At 39.3% G+C, this 17,698-nt stretch overlaps 1 protein-coding gene across 3 annotated transcripts; it reads right to left on the minus strand.

Annotated features, from left to right (window-relative positions):
• Positions 1-11: 11 nt before the first annotated feature.
• On the minus strand, positions 12-12,339 carry LOC133422153 (centriolar coiled-coil protein of 110 kDa-like). 3 transcript variants are annotated; one of them, XM_061712066.1, is made up of 14 exons: positions 12,146-12,339; positions 11,220-11,430; positions 9,780-9,908; positions 8,023-9,211; positions 7,738-7,859; positions 5,832-6,003; positions 5,216-5,325; positions 2,569-2,685; positions 2,314-2,415; positions 2,117-2,233; positions 1,688-1,761; positions 1,500-1,565; positions 1,358-1,408; positions 12-899 (listed from the first exon to the last, which is right to left on the minus strand). In XM_061712066.1, the coding sequence occupies exons 2-14, from the start codon at positions 11,382-11,384 to the stop codon at positions 824-826; spliced, it is 2,490 nt and encodes an 829-aa protein (XP_061568050.1). In that variant the 5' UTR covers positions 11,385-11,430; positions 12,146-12,339; the 3' UTR covers positions 12-823. The 3 variants fall into 3 exon arrangements, 2 of the variants coding, with proteins under 2 accessions (XP_061568050.1, XP_061568049.1); XM_061712065.1 differs by having other exon boundaries at positions 5,826-6,003; XR_009770725.1 differs by lacking the exon at positions 12-899 and having other exon boundaries at positions 1,357-1,408; positions 1,653-1,761; positions 5,826-6,003.
• Between the last annotated feature and the right edge of the window lie 5,359 nt (positions 12,340-17,698).

Genomic DNA, 17,698 nt, shown 5'->3' on the forward strand with positions numbered 1-17,698 from the left:
TCACAATTTATTGTGGCCATATAAAACATAACAACGTGGCATTATAAATAAAAAAAGGATAACTTCTTTAAATAATCACAGCAACGTCAGAGAAAAACATCACAGAAGCAGCATAATAACACAACTGGCACTGCAGCTAACAAGTGACTTTACTAATTAGTTAAAATGTGCTTTGACAATTGTTTATACAACTCTTGCTCTTATTCATGTTTTGTAAACAGATTTCTAAAGATAAGTGAATTGCTGCAGTGCATCTGCATGTGAGGCTACAGGAATGTAACAGCACCTCGAGGTAAAGACAAGTACATTTACTTCTTAAAGTGAAGCATACTAAAATGTCACAAAGTGTAGTAAACTCAGCAGTCTAAACTAAAGAAAAGCACACAGTGGTACTTAAAGCCCTTGAAAAACATATTTATGAATTCTACTCACTTCACTAGTTTTTTCACCTTCTGCTACAAGTACTTCAAATTTATGAAGGCATCTGATAAATATAAGCATGCTCAAATAGCAGACAACAGAGGCGTAGTTGTGAGGCACAGATCGTTCTTTTCTCCATTCAACATAGACTTTTTTCTGACTTGCACTTCAGTACAGCTACATTTATTTATTTTCTTGAGAAAAAAAAACAAAAACATGTAGACTTTGTAAAAGTATCAGTCAAAACAACAGGCCAGTGAAAGTGGAAATGAGTACAATCATTTGAAATTCGGACAGTGGACTAAAAACATTCATGTTGTTAGCAGCGCTGACAAGAGTTTCAAGGTTTGTGATAAAAGACTAAAAATACGAGTTGACAGGTCTGGGGGTACTGTGTCACACGTTAACCCAGAGAGTGCTGTTTCTTCAGGCTGTCAGAGCGCCTCAGTCGCTCCTCGGGATTCTTTCTGTTCCAGCTCCTGAGAACAGACAGTTACTGTCACACTGTGATGACATTAAAGGCATCATTTCAGGCTAAATGTTCCCCTTCACAGAGGAAGTTTGACTTCCTGATTTATTAAACATTAAGGAAACACAGCTTAGTAAACAGTTTAAGCCAACTAGACTTTTCTTTATGTGATGAAAAAAATGAAAATCAAATTAATGAAAAAGTAATGAAAACTTGATTGATGCATTTGTTAGTGAAGGACGATGTAAACTTCTGCATTTTTTGGTTGATTTATAACATGAAAACTTTGATGCATTGCAGAAAACAGCAATTTTCATCAGAAAAAAAGTCACAAAGCTGTTCAGTAAATATTTCTATCAGTGGACAAATTATAGGTGCTTTGAGTAAATGTCATGAGAATTTGTGAAATGAAAACCAGGCCGTAAAATTCTGAGACACTTAGTCCAGATTCCTTAAGTGCAAACTCACCCCTGGCGGTTCAGTTGGCCAGAATTTTGGGGTTGACTTTGCTTTGGAACTCTGGAAAGAGGAGAAGGAAAACAACAAAATGCATGTAGGAACATCACAACTTATAGATAGTACACTAAAGAAAATGGGACAACAAAAGCACCTGTTGGTTGTAGGACTTTTTAGCTTGTGCTGAATCTTCCTGGTCTGTGCTGGAGATTCACTAACCCTGGAGGAGCACCAGAAACAGCGTAAAAGGACTGCTGATAACAGGATCTCATTGTCAAGAACAAACAAGCGTGTGAGGCCATATCACCAGCCGGTTTCCTGTGTTCTTCTTTCCCAACTCACTTCTTTTTCCTGTCCAGAGACCTCTGTGTGGCAGTAGAGAGAGACACTCTTTCTTTGGGGCACTTGACTTTTTCCTGCAGGAGAGACCAGTTGAACCAGTTTTTTAATTTAAATATCTTACAAAACGTCATTATATGGTTCAGTAATACATATAGCTCACTATATTTTTTCCACGCAATATCACTATATTTTTGGTATTTAGCTGAGCTAAGAGAAATGCATTACACACAGGTGACTGTATTTACACATTTGTGACCGGGAGCTAAATAAATTGAGACAAGTATTGATATTTACCCCTTAAAACCTTGACTACCCTCACCAAGCCAGGCTCAAACAAAAACAATGTATGACATTTATTTTTTAATTTAAATTTCCTTTCCAGAACTGTTTTCATTGCCATTGAAAACTGGATTGTAATCATCAGGTTACCAGCTCTCGCAGCTTCCTCTCTGCACGCAGCTCCTTCTCCTGCTGCAGCAATGCAAAGCGGTCCCTCAAAGGCATTTCAAAGAAGATCTCATGGATGTCATACAGGGCCGCACGTAACTGTTCAACAGAATACACATGCATAAACATAAAGAAAGGGGAACCTCTGCTGTCTGTAGAGAGTAACAATACAGTCATACCTGAGCTCTGACTCTCTCCTGCAGCATCAGATCTTGTGCTGTGTAGATGCCATTCCTCTGTGTTGCTTCAGTCTGAAACGTCTGGATGAACACCTGTGTATCCTAAGCAGATATACGTACAGTACACATTTGCATGCATGCAGGTTCCCAAGTTGCTAACATCCTAGTTCACTGATTAGGTAAATATCATTTGAACATGTTACTGTTTGAATGATTGTGCATCCCTTTTGTTTGGATCTGTGACTCTGATCTCACCCCAATGGTTTGGCGCAGGTGTTTGACCTTCTCTGTTTGGAGCAGTCTGCGCACGAGGAAGCCGCGTATCATAGCGCCAATTCGACAGAATGCTCTCTGATGCTCTACTGTCACAACCTGCAGATTATACACAGCAAAAACATGCATATAATATACACATATACATATATATATATATATATATATATATACATATACATATACATATACATATATATATATATATATATACATATATATATATATATATGTGTGTGTCTCAACACGAAGCAAATTTTTAAGTCAAAGATGAATGCATTATTGTGTAAAGACCTACACTTATTAAATTCCCTACATGATGCACACCTCCACAAGTGACCCTTTCTTATGTCCAGACTTTGCTTAAGTTAAGATATCCAACGATAAATTATTCATTCATTCATTCATTTTTATCTTATATTATATATATTATATTTAAACAATCAGAACAAAAAAACACTAACAGCAGTCATTTGGGTAAAGAGTAAAAATGTCTTTGTAAAAAAAAAAAAAAAAAAAAGACTCCAATACCATCCCTTGCCACTCTCTCAAGAAAGAAATATTGCAGCATCTACACCAATCTGTACACATGCCACTGTAATACTGCAACATTTTACTGCCATCAACCCTGATACTCACCAGAAACTGCCCGTGTAGGACACCAGTTAGTTCAAGCATCTCTAATTTAATATCAAGCGTGAAGTTTGACACCTGGTTACAGATTCTTTGATGATGAAGAGAATCCAGCTGCTTCACTAAGAAAGATTTTGTTTGAAAAACTAGATATGCCAATGTAGAAACCAGAAATAAAAAAACAATAGTTAATATGGCACCTATGCGAGTTGATTGATAATTTGCATTGTCAATAACAAGCAATACTTGAATTTCATCCACCAAATAGCTTAAACAGCTTAGGTCTCATTAACTTTCAGTTAACAGTGCTACCAGCTCAGTTTAAGGGAAACTAATACCTCTGGTAAACTGTCTGATGTAAGCATGATATGGTGGATGATCTGATGTTAAAGCAGCACAACGTAACTTTCAGCTTTTCTGAGTTTGGCGGCATCTTTTGGACAAAAGCGGTAGTGTTTTACCAGAAAGAACACAACGTTTCCCATGAGCACCAGCGCGTACTGCCGGAAAACTCCTGTCCCGTCGCGTGCATTTGTTTTGAGAGAAGACGGGACGCTTTTCTGTTTCACCAAGTGAACAGACGGAACGCAAAAAAAAAGATGTTAAACTGCTGGAAAGGAACTGGAATTTACCGGGATACCTTAAACAAGGAAGCCAGGGAGCGGTATATGGAGAAAATAATGATTATTAACGGTCTGGATCCCTACTAAAGAGTGGAGCTCCTCGTCGGAGCTCCACTCTTTAGAAGGATTTACTGCCGCAGTTCTGCACAACCCACGTTTTACTACCTTGTTTAGGAGTGTTTGGCAGCTGCTTTGGTAAATGTTTGACTCGCCATGTGTTTCAATAAATTAGTATAATAGTACAACATACAGTACATGTTTTGTATTACTCTTACTTTTCTTTTCTTTTTTTTTGACTGCTTTGAAGAGGCTCTGAGGCGTGAGCAATATTTTTTTTTCCTCGTGAGATTATTTTTTTCCTCTGCAGCTACAAATCAAATAGTTAATATTTTTTCCTCAACAAAATTAATCGCACCGCAGAGAGCTGGCCAACAACTACGTTTAGCTAGAGAAGTGGGGAATAAACCCGTGTTTAGATCCGACGCCCGTCTGTGCGCGTGTTTGTTTGTTTACTGAGGAACGTTATGTTTGGTCGGACTCGTTACAGCCGCGATCCAACCGAGCAGACGACTCTTTTACTCTTTTAATTTGTTATCTCAGATAATTGGCCGGCCTCCGTGGTTCTGCCTCCGAGCAGGAAAGCGGTGAAAAGTTAAACCATTAGCGATCTTTTCCCCACGTCTGTTGTGTGTGGAGCTGCTGCAGCCACAACGCAGCAATGGGTTACCAGCTTCTGCGGAGCTGCGCTCCAAGCCCCGCCCATTTTCGTCTCGACTACGAATCGGGAAGGAGGGAGAAGTGACGTATGCCGTAAAGCAGTCAAAGCCGTAATAAATTGTAGTTTTTTAGTGTGGCAGGGTTCCTACAATGCCCCTCAAAGTTACATAGTGCCAGTGAAGGCGATACAGACCCCCTCAGACCATGACAGAGGTGTCATTAAACCTGTTGGAAGTTGATGTACCATCACAATGACTCTGGAAATTACGTAGTGTCGCTTTAACTGTTAGTGTCAGTAATATATAATTAAAATATATATATATATATATATATATATATATATATATATATATATATATGCCTTAGGTTTTTACCAACATGGTATTAACCATTAATATATATGCAGACAAAAAACAAACAAAAAAACTGATCCTCTTGTTTTTTAGTTGTCTGGAAAACTACTCTGAAGCAGATTACAGGTCCATCCATATTTGTGGACGCCATTCAGGTCAGATGGTCTAGATCAACATATTATTTTGAATGAATCACAGTAAATCTGCATATCTGTAGTTTTATGCTTATGGAGTTTCAAGTGTGCCACTTGTCATCTGTATTTGGCAACATACATTTACCCCTCTCCTTGAGATTACACCCACCAGACTAAGCCTTGCCCGTGGTTTGTTCGCAGCCCAAGTGGAGCCCCACAGATAAACAGGAGACTGGACAGAAGGAGAGGATACACCAGAAGGAACGGGACTGGGAAAACCTAGAAGAGAGAGGCTCAAAGTATTGTAATCACTTTCATCATTTGGTACCCACAAGTTTTTTTGCAAAGAAAATCCCTGAAAGTGGGATGCCCATTTACTCTCAAAGCCAGCAGATGAAGTATGCAAAATTATGATTTTTTTTTTTCAAAGAAAAATTAAAACATTAAAAAGAAAATGTGTGTTCATTTTCAATAGCTCTGACAAGATTGCATGGAAACTGTGATTGCTGCAGGCAGCACGGAGGCTTAGTGGTTAACACTGTTGCCTCACAGCAAGAAGGTTCCATCCATTTCTAATTGATAATTATAAATGGATGGATGTAATTGCTGCACATCTGTTCAGACGTTTAAATGAAGGGATAGTCATTTTAGATTATGACCAACTATTTGGGACATTCCTCAGAGTTAATGTACGATAATATTCTTCTATTGCTATCAGTTTTACAACCACTGATTTCAAAATTACAGATGTGAAGTACAGATGTGAAGTGCTGTGGTACCCATACTGTGCCCTGGTGATCGCTCTGATGGTGTGTGGATAGGACTTAGTCCTGGACAGGAGGGGCTCATGACAGGACAGCTGCCGCTCACAGACCTGCGGCTCCAGCCACACGTCTCTCCACTAACAGGACATGCGCAACTCTGTTCCTTTAGTCTTCTCTCTGTCTCCTCCAGTTCCTAAATACAACAATAAAGTACATCAAATTATTGCTTTTGAACTGTATACATGAATGATGTAAAATAATCATATGCAGTCATATTACGATGAAATGCTACCTCTTTTTAAGTTTTTCAATTCAATTCAATTAACTACCTAATAGTACCTTAAGGACATAAGGTACTATTAGGTATTGCTAATATCACTGAGTTAGGCAGTTTTGGGCTTTATACGTAAGGAATTAAATTTTGAAATGGATTCTACGTTTTACGGGGAGCCGATGGAGGGAGACACTGGTTAGACGTGCTCTCTCTTGTTGATTCCTGTCAGCTCTCGCGCTGCTGCATTTTGGATCAGCTACAGCCTATTTAGTGAATTACTTGGACATCCTGCTAATAATAAAACTTTTTTGTTCAGGAAGGCTTTCCCTGGTCTTTTATAGATGTTTCTATTGTCTCTGTGCTTTTACTTCTGTTTTTTTGTGTCTTGATTTTATTCCTTTTTGTTTATTTTGTTTGATGGTTTCTGTAGCACTTTGAGATTATTTTATGAAAAGTACTTTACAAGTAAAATGTATTATTATATTTATTGTAATAAATTACAGTAATCTAGAAGATACAAACGCGTGAATTAGTTTTTCCGCAACACTCTGGGAAAGGATGTTTTTATTGATATAGATATAAATAAAACATCATCTGGTCCTTACCTGGTCTGAAAATGAAATGTAAATACATCTTCCAATGAACAAAAACACATCTTATATCGTTATTATTATTCATTTGACGAAGACTAAGCCACAAGAGTCAGTGTGTGCAAGAGTACACATTCACTGCTTCCACAGGAATAAAGATGGTCAGCAACAAAGGGGAGCTGATTATCAGCATACTGTATGTGACCATCTGTATAAAAGCAGAAGTCTGGCAGTTTGCTGCATCCAGGTGTTCAGGTGTGTTAGACAATACCAGGAAAAAAGACATAATAAAAGATAACTCTTGCTCATCAATCTGGCAAGGGTTGTAAGGCCATATCCAAGCAATTAGGAGGCAATAATTCTAAATAGATAGTTTATTCACATGTGGAAAACAGCCAAGGCAGCTGCTAATCTTCCCAGAAATGGAAATCCTAATAAGTTTACCTCAAGGTCAGACTGTGCAAGATTCATTGCAGGACAATTTGAAAACGAAGAGAAAGCTTTTTCTTCATGACAAAAACCCGACGGCACACTTTGGTTTGCAGAGTTATATTTGAACAAACCAAAGCACTTATGGAACAATATCCTTCAGACGGATGAGACTGAATCTGCACAAACACTCCGTACCAACTGTCCAGCAGCTGTAGTAGAGATATGATTGGTGCAAATGCAGCCACAAAACCTGGGCTATTTGGAGTCCAGCCAAACCCGTCGTGTGTTTTTGTACATTACAGGATGCATTTTAAGACCTGATAACGATCAGATTATTGTTTCGTTTGTAATGATACTTTATCTTTCACAAAAAAAGAAGTATCAGAACTTCCCTGAATGCTTACAACCTCTTTCACATAACGGCACAACGTAAACCAAGTAAACCTCTGTTGCTCTGTAGCAACAAAACCTAGAGAATGAGGGAGATCAGTTTGATACCTCTGCAGCCTTAAAAAAGCAATAAAACACCAAAACAGTTTTGTTGTTTCCTTTCGTAATAATTTGCTGGTAAACTGTTGACAAAACAAATAACTTTTCTCCTATATAAAATAGTGTGGTTTTATGTGCTGACCAGACGAAGCTGCTGTTGTTCTTTCTCCTGCTCAGCGATGAGCGAAGACATCTGCAAGGCGTGCTCCTCCTCCAGACGCATTGCCATGTCCTCCAGAGCCTGTGCTCGCCACTGGGCATCTTCTGTTTAGGTGCAAAAAAATGTATGTAAAATTACTTATCTTTTACCATACCAACATTTGAGTCATTTCATTAAAAGGGTGCAATGTAAGAAATACTCTTCTCAAGGGGAATAACAAAATTCCAACTGGAACGTGACACCGGCTAACCACTCAAAAAAACTCACCTGCTTTGCTGGCTTGTGATTCAGTTGTATTTCTGAGGACAGTTGGCATTTTCTTGCCATTGTTTGGTCCTTGAGGATTGTCAAGTTCCATCCCCAGCGTCACAAAGTCAGGAGTCACATGAGACCTCAGCAGAGATGGTGAGGTATTGTCCACCTCATATGTTTGGTTTAAAGGAGCTGCAGTGGTGCGCCGACTTTGAGCCGACCGCGTAACACCTGCCATTAACCGAGGCATCCTTTCCTGGCTGCGGTCTATGTGCTCAGCTCCAGGCTGGTAAGTATTCAGGTGACTGTCCAGCGTGTGGCAGCGCCGGCGGAATCCTGCAGACAGATGATCATGTTGTGGCATTGAGCTGGGAAGTGAGCCCCTAACGGGGCTGCCGTTCTCCTGCTCTGGGCTGATACCACAGTGACTGGTTGGACGGATGCCACTCCTCTTAACACCATCTGTCCCGACTAAGCCACAGTGACCAGAGGATGTTGTACCCACAGACAAAGTCTCTCCCCAGTCTAACATGCCAGTACATTGCCCTGACCTTCCTGGGCTGCGAGGAATAAGCTCTGCTGGGCCAATGGGAAATGTGATATGGATGTTCCCCGTGGAAACTGGCCGTGGTTTGCGTCTGTTTGGACGGGGACTAATGCTGGACTTGGGACTGGGAACACAACCATACCGCTCTGGCGTACTAGGTGAGATGCAGACAGGCTTTTGAGGATTGGAATCATACAGGGAAAACTGGTGAATTGGCGGTGGGCCAATCGGACTATGATGAAGACTGAATCCAAACTCGACACCTGCGTCCCTCACAGGGCTACAGTTCTTCTCATCTTTGATGGACACCGTCTCTGGTGGGGGACTCCGGTTGGTTACGTGGGCAGGCTTTGATCTCTGATGCTCTCTCTTCACGTACTCCCTTGATCTCTTAAGGAGGCTGTCCAAACTAATATCCTCATCATCGTCCTCTTCATCCTCACTCTTTTCTTGCTTTTCCAGTGCAACATCTTCTTCTCTCTTGTAACCACGGAGGGTTGGGGGGTCAGGGCATGGTTTCACAGGCTCATTTACTTGAGGCACAAATCCCGGATCCCTGGAAAGCCCAGGAGAGTCAATGACCAGGGTGTAGCCACTAACTGTTGCAGATTTCGAAACTGGCACCTTGTCTTCCTCTTTATTTGATACTTTATGTACCTGTGCAACATAATAAATAATGGTGAGCTTATGAAAAAAAGGACTATATGTTATAATATTGTTGCAGTTTTGTTAAACCCACGAAAATAGTTAATGGCACCTTTTTCCCTTCCTTTTAAATCCAATGAGGTATAAAGGGGGCATAAACAATAAAGATTGTGTAACAAATCAACAACAACCTCACAAATGAAAACAATTTGCAAGAGAGTGAGATTGCTTTGGGACGTTGAGCTTAAAAAACAAAGCTGCGTCCAGCTAAAAATAGCCCCGTCCACCAGAGGAAGAGATAAATCAGACAAACTGTAGTCAAGGCTCCCAATGTCACTAGGGACTGCATGACAGAGAGGAATTCAGTTTTTGTGTTACAGCGAGGGACTGACACATAGACCTATTTTCATATATGAGGAAGGAATGAACATTTGGACTTTTTTTTTTAATCTTTTTTGATGATGTGGTATTATACGAATTTCTACTACATTCTCAAACATCCCAATTTTCTTTTTTCCACTGAAAATGCTCCACCATATCACACTCAAGCCTGCGACTAGTACCACAGTGTGATGCTGACCTGGTCTCGATCCAGTATGCCCTGAACCCGGTCCAAAAGCTTGTTTCTCTGCAGGTTTTGTAAGTCAATCTCCAGCTGGACTGCCTTCTGTCTGTAGCCACACATCTCAGCGCAATGCTCTGCATTCAGCTGCAAAAGACAATGCATTATAAATAAATATATATCTACATTTCCTTAACATGGTAAAGGAAGTTGATTGTTCCCAGAACATCCGTGTTTAGAATTTGGACCTGGGACAAAATGGGAGGGTTGTGAAAAGGAAAGAAACCAAGTTTAACCAAGTTAAACCAAGTAAGAAAAAGAAAAGTGTCTGGACAGAAAACTTATACAAGTAGAAATAAAAGAGAAATTTAAAAAAACCTATGTAGATAAACCGGGGGCAGTGTTTCTGCAAGGACAGGGTGCCAGAACTTTGCAGGTCCTGTGAAAAATGGGTTGAATATCAAGTAAAATACAAGGGCATTTCTGAAGTCTGTAGTAAATACACAAGCATAAATCTCTAATGCCATCAATCAGAGGAAGGCTGGTGATAATGGAATTGCTTTTCAGGAAGATTGTTAAAAATGTTTGCCAACATAAAAGCATGGCAGGCAAACAGTCCAGACCGCTGTGGTATCAGATCTCTGAAGATATATGTTGAAATTGAAAAAAAAACTAAAAAGGTTAATGATTAGGCTCCATCCTGTGAGAAAACTGAAACCTAATTGAAGAAGAAATTTGTTCTGGATCAAGGAAGTCCATGCCTCAAAGAATTCAATATACCAAAAAAGCAAGACACGTTGCCACAAGAAAATAGTTTTGCTTTCTAACTCTTTTGGTTTCAGCTGAATGAATATCCAACAGGAGTGTTGATTTTTATTTTCCCTGTATTTCTTGCAGCATTGTTTTCAACATCCCACATGTTTGTAGAAGATTTATTTTGGTTAACTGGGAGAAGACAACCATTTCGTGTTTGCTTGCATCCTCACACTGGCCTCCTTGTCATGTGAATATATTCCTGAAAACTTAATTTGTCAGCAGTCACAAGCTGATGCGTATTTCAAGTAACCCCGACTCTTCTCATCATCAAATACTGTGTATTTCATTTCCCTGCCAGCTGCTGAATTAAATGGACTGTTCTTACGGTCCACATTTTGACATGTCTTAACGGGAGGTAAGGCCGCTGGAAATAGCTCCTCTAAATGAAATGTAGCTTTTAATATTACAGAACACCCTTAACCTTTTCCCCAAGGTAAAGCTCTATTACATGAGTATAGTCTATCCTCTTTTAGACATTAAAGGTACATTAAAGGTCTTACACAGAAATATTTGAGCAGGTTTTTTGTATATGTTTTGTGGTAATCCTCAATCTTATTTTTATGATAACTGAAGTGGGTGATATTGTGTTGCCCCTTGACATACAGTAGCTCTCTTGCTTTTTTCCCTCCTTTCCTTTCTTACCAGAGGCTGAAGTACAGGTCTTCCATGGAAGCGGATGACAGAGCGACCTTCCTGGAAACGCAGTGGCTCACATGTCTTCTGCTTGAGTTTCACCGCCTCTCGCAGTATGGCCAGACTCCGCAGACAGAAGTCCTCATAGCTCTCCATCTCTGGACGCCCACACATGCACACTCTGGGCAGGAAACACACACCATGCAGCCTTGTCGCCCAGCTGTTACAGTCAAATGGACAACATGAAATTAGATCACAACTTTTGAGTTTGGGCTGCAGAGGATTTGATTAACTAGAGAAAAGCATCTTGGATCCCACTGTAAGTGATAAAACAGGGCAACAAAAGAGGGTCTGTCTGTCATTTCGTGTTGTCACATCATCACATTCCTGCCATTCCTTTCTTCTGGCGACTCTTTTCCGTTTCCGTGTCTCGTGAAAATATAGTCTTACTTAGTCTGATTAATGCAGTTTCTAACACTGAAATGTCTGTCAGAAAATGCTATCCTAACACAGACTGTACCACTACAGGCAGGTGATGTTGCAGGGCGTGGAGGCTGAATTATAGTTCCGCGTTAAATCGACGCAGAGCCTACGCCGTAGACTACGGCGTAGGTTCCGCGGCGACGCGCAGCGTACGGTGCGCATCGCGGCGGACCCTACGCCGTAGGCTCTGCGTTGGTGTAACGCGGAACCATAAATCAAGATGTGCGGATGAATATTGAGGTACAGAAACGCGTTTGTAATTGTTGTCACTCCTATTATCTGTTAAAAATGTATTCCACACAGTTCACTTTGTGTTTCAAAGACAAAGTGAGTCTTTTTTCCACAGTTTGTCGGGTATATTTCGAGACGTGTTCTAGTATCTCCGGAACTGAGAAATACGAGTCCAGATGTGCCATTCAAAATGACAGCGGCTAAACCGTGTGGCTTCATACCTGCACAATGAGAGAAAAATAATCGCCTATCTTCTTTCCTCCTTCCTCTCTCTGGACGCTGAATAATGCCACTGGGACGTGCAAATTGTGGGCTTTAGCTTGAAATGACACGTTTCTCCTCTCAATCTCGGTTTGATCCTCTTCATCATCGCCACCTTTTCCGGCTCCAACAGCGCCTCCTAGCAACAGCAGCACGCGGCCCGGCCGCATTCCAACACTGCGCAGGCGCGCTGCTCGTGTTCACTTTTCATAAAAACCTTTGATTCATCCGTCCATTCCCCAGAATTATGACGTACTAATGGAAGCAGAGGAGACATATGAGCTAAATATGGAGGTAGATTTGTGTCTTAATTATTCAATCAAAAAAAAGATTGCTTCAATCAAAAAATATATTTTCAATTAAAAGAAATTCCCTTCAATAAAAAAATACTTTTTCAATCAAAGAAAAAAAGTGTTTGAATGCAAAAAAACATATTTGAGACCCAAAAAATTGCATTTGAACACTTAAAAAAGTTTTGAAGTCTTTTTTTTTTTGATTGAATAATTTTGACACAAACATCCCGCAGTGGGCGGATGCTTCTCCATTGTCCTACCCATAATATGGCCCAAACACAAAAAACACACTACTTCAATCAAAAAAGTTGCTTCAAACAAAAAAAAAACGTCACTTCTACCAAAGAAAATATTTCCAATCAAAGAAAAAAAGTGTTCAAATGCATTTTTTTGAGTCTCAAATATTTATTTGCATTCAAACACTTTTTTTATTTGATTGAAATTATTTTTTTTGATTGAAGTGGATTTTTTTTATTGAATAATTAAGACACAAATCTACCTCCATAGCTAAATGGAACGAAATGTTTGACAAGCAGCAACTTCGACTGCTTTTTACATACAGTATATCACCTCTTTTGTGTCCGATTAAAAACTTTAAGCAATGTAATATGTAAACACACTGTAAAGTAATGTTTACTAGTTATAAGGGCACCCAAGTATTGAAGTATAATATTTGTTTGGTTAAACCTATGGTTACTTCCTAACACTTGTTTAAATGTTCAATAATATACCTGTTTATTGTACATATGTTTCTTATAGACTTTTTTTTAAGTACAACACTTCATCCACAACTAATAGTCTCAGAGAAACCAATCACGTGCAATAATAATAGCAATAGCAACTGCTGACAATATCAGTTACATGCTGTAACAAGCACCTTTCGGCAATAATCATGTCTGCCTCACTCTGCTGCACCTCTCACTTTTTGTATAATTTTTGTATAATTTGTTTTGTATAATTGTATATATGTTATTTTATTCAGAGCTGTCATTTTTTCTCTACCTCAAATTGCTGCACCTTAGATGTTTATTTGTATATATATGTCAACAAGTACCACATTTGCACATTTGTTTATTTGTTTATTTACTGCCTAAAGAGCGAAATAACCGGAGTCAAATTCCTTGTTGGACAATGTTCGAACCTGGCCAATAAAGATGATTCTGATTATTTGTTTTTATGTCATATATCACCAGGTACCAAGCACTCTTGTCCCAGGCAATGACCAGCTTTGATCCATGCTAAGTTTCCAAAGTTCCATAATGACTTTACATCCCTAACTAAAAAATCAAATTTTATGCCTGGGAAGTTATCATGGATGTTTCAGACTTGGCATTATTCATAGCTGAACAATGTGCAGATAAGAACCCACTCACCTTCCTTTATTTTCTTAAACATGTCAATAATTTGATGAATGCCGATTGCAGGTGCGATGGATGCGGAGCCTAATCCCAATCAATGTTTTAGTTTATTATCGTTTAGACCTTGAAGATTTGAGGAGGAAAAATTAGACAAAGAGAGAAAAAAACATTGGTAAAACTACTCCTTAGCCATGATAAACAAGGAGGCATGAATGATCCACCTACCCATCATCTACCCATCAGCTATACCTGCTTTCCCCCCATAGACAGCTTGGATGAAGAGTTCATGGTGGGAAATCAGGGGTACACCAACGACAGGTCACCAGCCCAATACAGAGCCACATATAAACAAACAACCCCACATGCTTACACGGGAGTGTTAAGATTCACCTAACACATGTTTCAGAACCCTGGGGAGTAACAGAGGAAACATTTTTCAAGCATAAAAAGAACATCTATATAACATGATTCACCAAATATGCATACCTATTTTGTCAGTGCTTCAGTTATTATTCTTCCTGTCATTTTGTTTTTATTCTATGACATGACTCATGGCACCATTTTCCCGTGTGCTATAATTAGGGTTCAGCATAGATAGTTTCTGGTATGTAGCATTCTCCTCCATCCTGCTGAGTTTCCATTGATTATTTAAAACCTCTTCAGCTAAAGTGCTGACCAGAGTGCTGCTACTGGGACCACCAAAGATGAAGGACCTTTATAATTTGGAGGTACTGAAATGGATCCACAAGATCTTAAGTGTGCTAGAAGTTAGATCTTTGTTGTTCTGACATTGTATTACCTAACTGTGGTAACTTGAACTTATAAAACCATTTTTTTTGTTAGAATGACTAGAAAAGCTCTCGACTTATAATGTCATAATAATTAATTCAAAATGTATTGTAAAATTAATGTGTGGACTTCGCATACATCCATTATGAGGGTATGTGGAGGAATGTTTCTCATCAGATGTTTCCTAATGTCACATATTATCAAGCTTTGAGTGAACAGAACTGTTTTTTTTAGGATATATTTGTTTTCCTCAAAAGTCTTACATAATCACACAATTCAAGATAACCTTCAAGAACACAACATTTCTGTTAATTTTGCCAGTTTATAACAACAAAAAAGCCACTAGTGCCTCCACAAAATGATTGCAGAGTTTCACATCTCATCTCTTTGGTGCACTGATGATCCTGGATGTATAGGTTGAGCAACACGCACATTTTCCTGGTTGTCCCGAAGTAAAGCATCAATGTCAGTTTCTGTGAAGATGCCTTTGGAATTCTGTCATGGAAGTGAAATTATAAAAACTGTTTATTCTATTTAGTTAATCAATGTCTTTGAGTTTTACACCTGCCAATGTACCCACAGCTTACCTGAAAATGCTGGCGTTTAACTCCTACACATGCATAGGACTGCTCATAACACAGGAGGATACCCAGATTCTTTGGTTTTTCATTCATCAAAGCCGCATGGAACTTTTCCTGGTGAGAATCTGAGGGAAGATTTGCGATTAAACACTGTATTGAACTGTAGCAAATACATAATTTTGTCAAAAATGTATATTTCAAACATGTCCTACTTAACAAGCGCCTGCAGTTGGATTTCATATTGTCCTTTGAGACATGCTCATGGTAAGACAGTTTCTCACACAGCTGCCCACCGAGGAGCTTCTCTATCACTGACTGTCTGCTGTCAGCTGGAGTTTCTTTTATGGCTTCCTCCAGTTCTGGAAGGCAATATGCTTATATTGTTATTTTCTCTCTGTTTCTCAACGGAAATACAAAGTCATGCAAGGAAAATGTGCTGCTCAGATATAAGTAAGAAATGAAAAGCTCTGAGGCAAGTTGAATCAGGCGTACCTCGTGCCGCTGCAAGACAGCTCTCACAACGAGAATCTGATCAAAATAAAACAGATAACCGACTAGAGCTCCTGTCCAGCAGAACTCAATCAAACAAGAACTAAGAAGATTAAGATAAATGTTGTCTTTAGTGTACTTACAGCGATCCATGTCTTCAGCCTTCACAGGAAGAAGATAGCATAAACACAGTATAAAAATAAAGATTTTCATTGTGTTTGATTGGAGACTAAACATGTACACTGTGAACCAGGAGCACAGAGCTCTACTAAGTGTAGGCTTTTAGTAATCTTCCCTTTCACATAAATTCATCACGTGATCTCAGGGACAATGGTGTTGCAAACTAGCCATTCCCATTATCAACCAGTTTTTCAGGTTTTGTCTTCAGGTCAAAATACATAGTTCAGGCTCCAATGAGTCTTGGATATTTAAACAAGGGTCACTGAAACTAGCATCGGAGCAGTAATGGAAAACAAACATAGAACAGACTGCTGAAATATTAGGAGTTTTTTTTTCTTGGGCATGCTGGTATGTATTTTAACCATCAACTCAACATTTAAAAGACATCAGACAGCATACAGTACATATATAAACGCACAAACACACATGCACGCACGCACGCACGCACGCACGCACGCACGCACGCACGCACGCACGCACGCACGCACGCACGCACATACATACATACATACATACATACATACATACATACATACATACATACATACATGCATGCATGCATGCATGCATGCATGCATACATACATACATACCGTACATACATACATACATACATACATACATACATACATACATACATACATACATACATACATACATACATACATACATACATACATACATACATACATACATACATACATACATACATACATACATACATACATACATACATACATACATACATACATGCATCTATTTACAATACCTGCCTAGTCAGGATCACAGTTTGTTGGAGCCAAACCGTTATCAGGTGAAAGGTGGGGTATGTCTAGCCTGATGAATTAGGCCCACATCTTTAAAGATGTAGGTACCAACAAAACAGATTTAAATGTGCTTGTGGTACTTCTAGATTTTTAGACTAGGGTATGCCCTCAACAGGTGATCCAGCCCCCACATGGTCATCTTACATAAGGTAATATGTTATACTGAGCTGGTAAACAAAAAGCAAGTAAGAAACAGAACAATGCAAACTGGACAAACAATTCAATTCAATTCAATTTTATTTATATAGCGTCTAATACAACAGATGTTGTGTCTAGACGCTTTGCAGAGATCCAGAACATGAACATAAACATAAACCCCTGAGCAATTATTACATAAACAATGGCAGGTAAAAACTCCCCTAGTGGGAGAAAAGCCTTAAAGAGCCAAACAGAGGCAAGGAAAAACTCCCCTTTAGGAGGGAAGAAACCTTGAGCAGGACCAGGCTCATAAGGGGGGACCCTCCTGCCGAAGGCCAAACAGTAGATGACCCAACTAATTTAACAAAAGCAAAATAAAGCTACATGTAATGGAAAGCAAAAGAAGGCTATGTAAATAGTGAGTAATGGAGAACCACATTCCCAGGGTAAAATATAAAAATATATTACTCTGGTATGTGTCTTTCCAAGCACAGATTAAAAATAAGTATCCCAATTACATTAACAACTCTTTTTTCCGTTAATAATTATATCAACGACCAATTTAGAGACCATGATTATTACTTTTAACGGTCAACCAAAGGCTTTGATTATAGAGAACAACACTTAAGTTCATATTAAGGTCATATTTTAGTTTGGATTTCCTTGATGGACAGAGAAATATGCTGTAAACTGTGATTTCAGTTGTCATTCTCATGAAGTAGTTCCCTTGATGACGCTATTTTAAAATCAGGATCGGGGCGTGGTTTCAGGAATTTGAATAGATCCCATATATGGTCATTTTGACCATTTATGGGCCGAGCACATGACGCTCCCGGTGCCGCGCGCATCAGCGCCGGAA

The sequence above is a fragment of the Cololabis saira genome, chromosome 21, assembly GCF_033807715.1.
Source record: "Cololabis saira isolate AMF1-May2022 chromosome 21, fColSai1.1, whole genome shotgun sequence".
NCBI classification, from domain to species: Eukaryota; Metazoa; Chordata; class Actinopteri; order Beloniformes; family Belonidae; genus Cololabis; species Cololabis saira.

Coding starts and splice junctions, on each gene's coding strand:
- LOC133422153 (XM_061712065.1), bottom strand. CDS start 11,384: ATGTGTGGGCGTCCAGAGATGGAGAGCTATGAGGACTTCTGTCTGCGG. Junction 9,909..11,219: donor GACCTGTACTTCAGCCTCTG/GTAAGAAAGGAA, acceptor TGTCTTTTGCAG/CTGAATGCAGAGCATTGCGC. Junction 2,234..2,313: donor AGGAGAGAGTCAGAGCTCAG/GTATGACTGTAT, acceptor TCTGTTGAACAG/TTACGTGCGGCCCTGTATGA.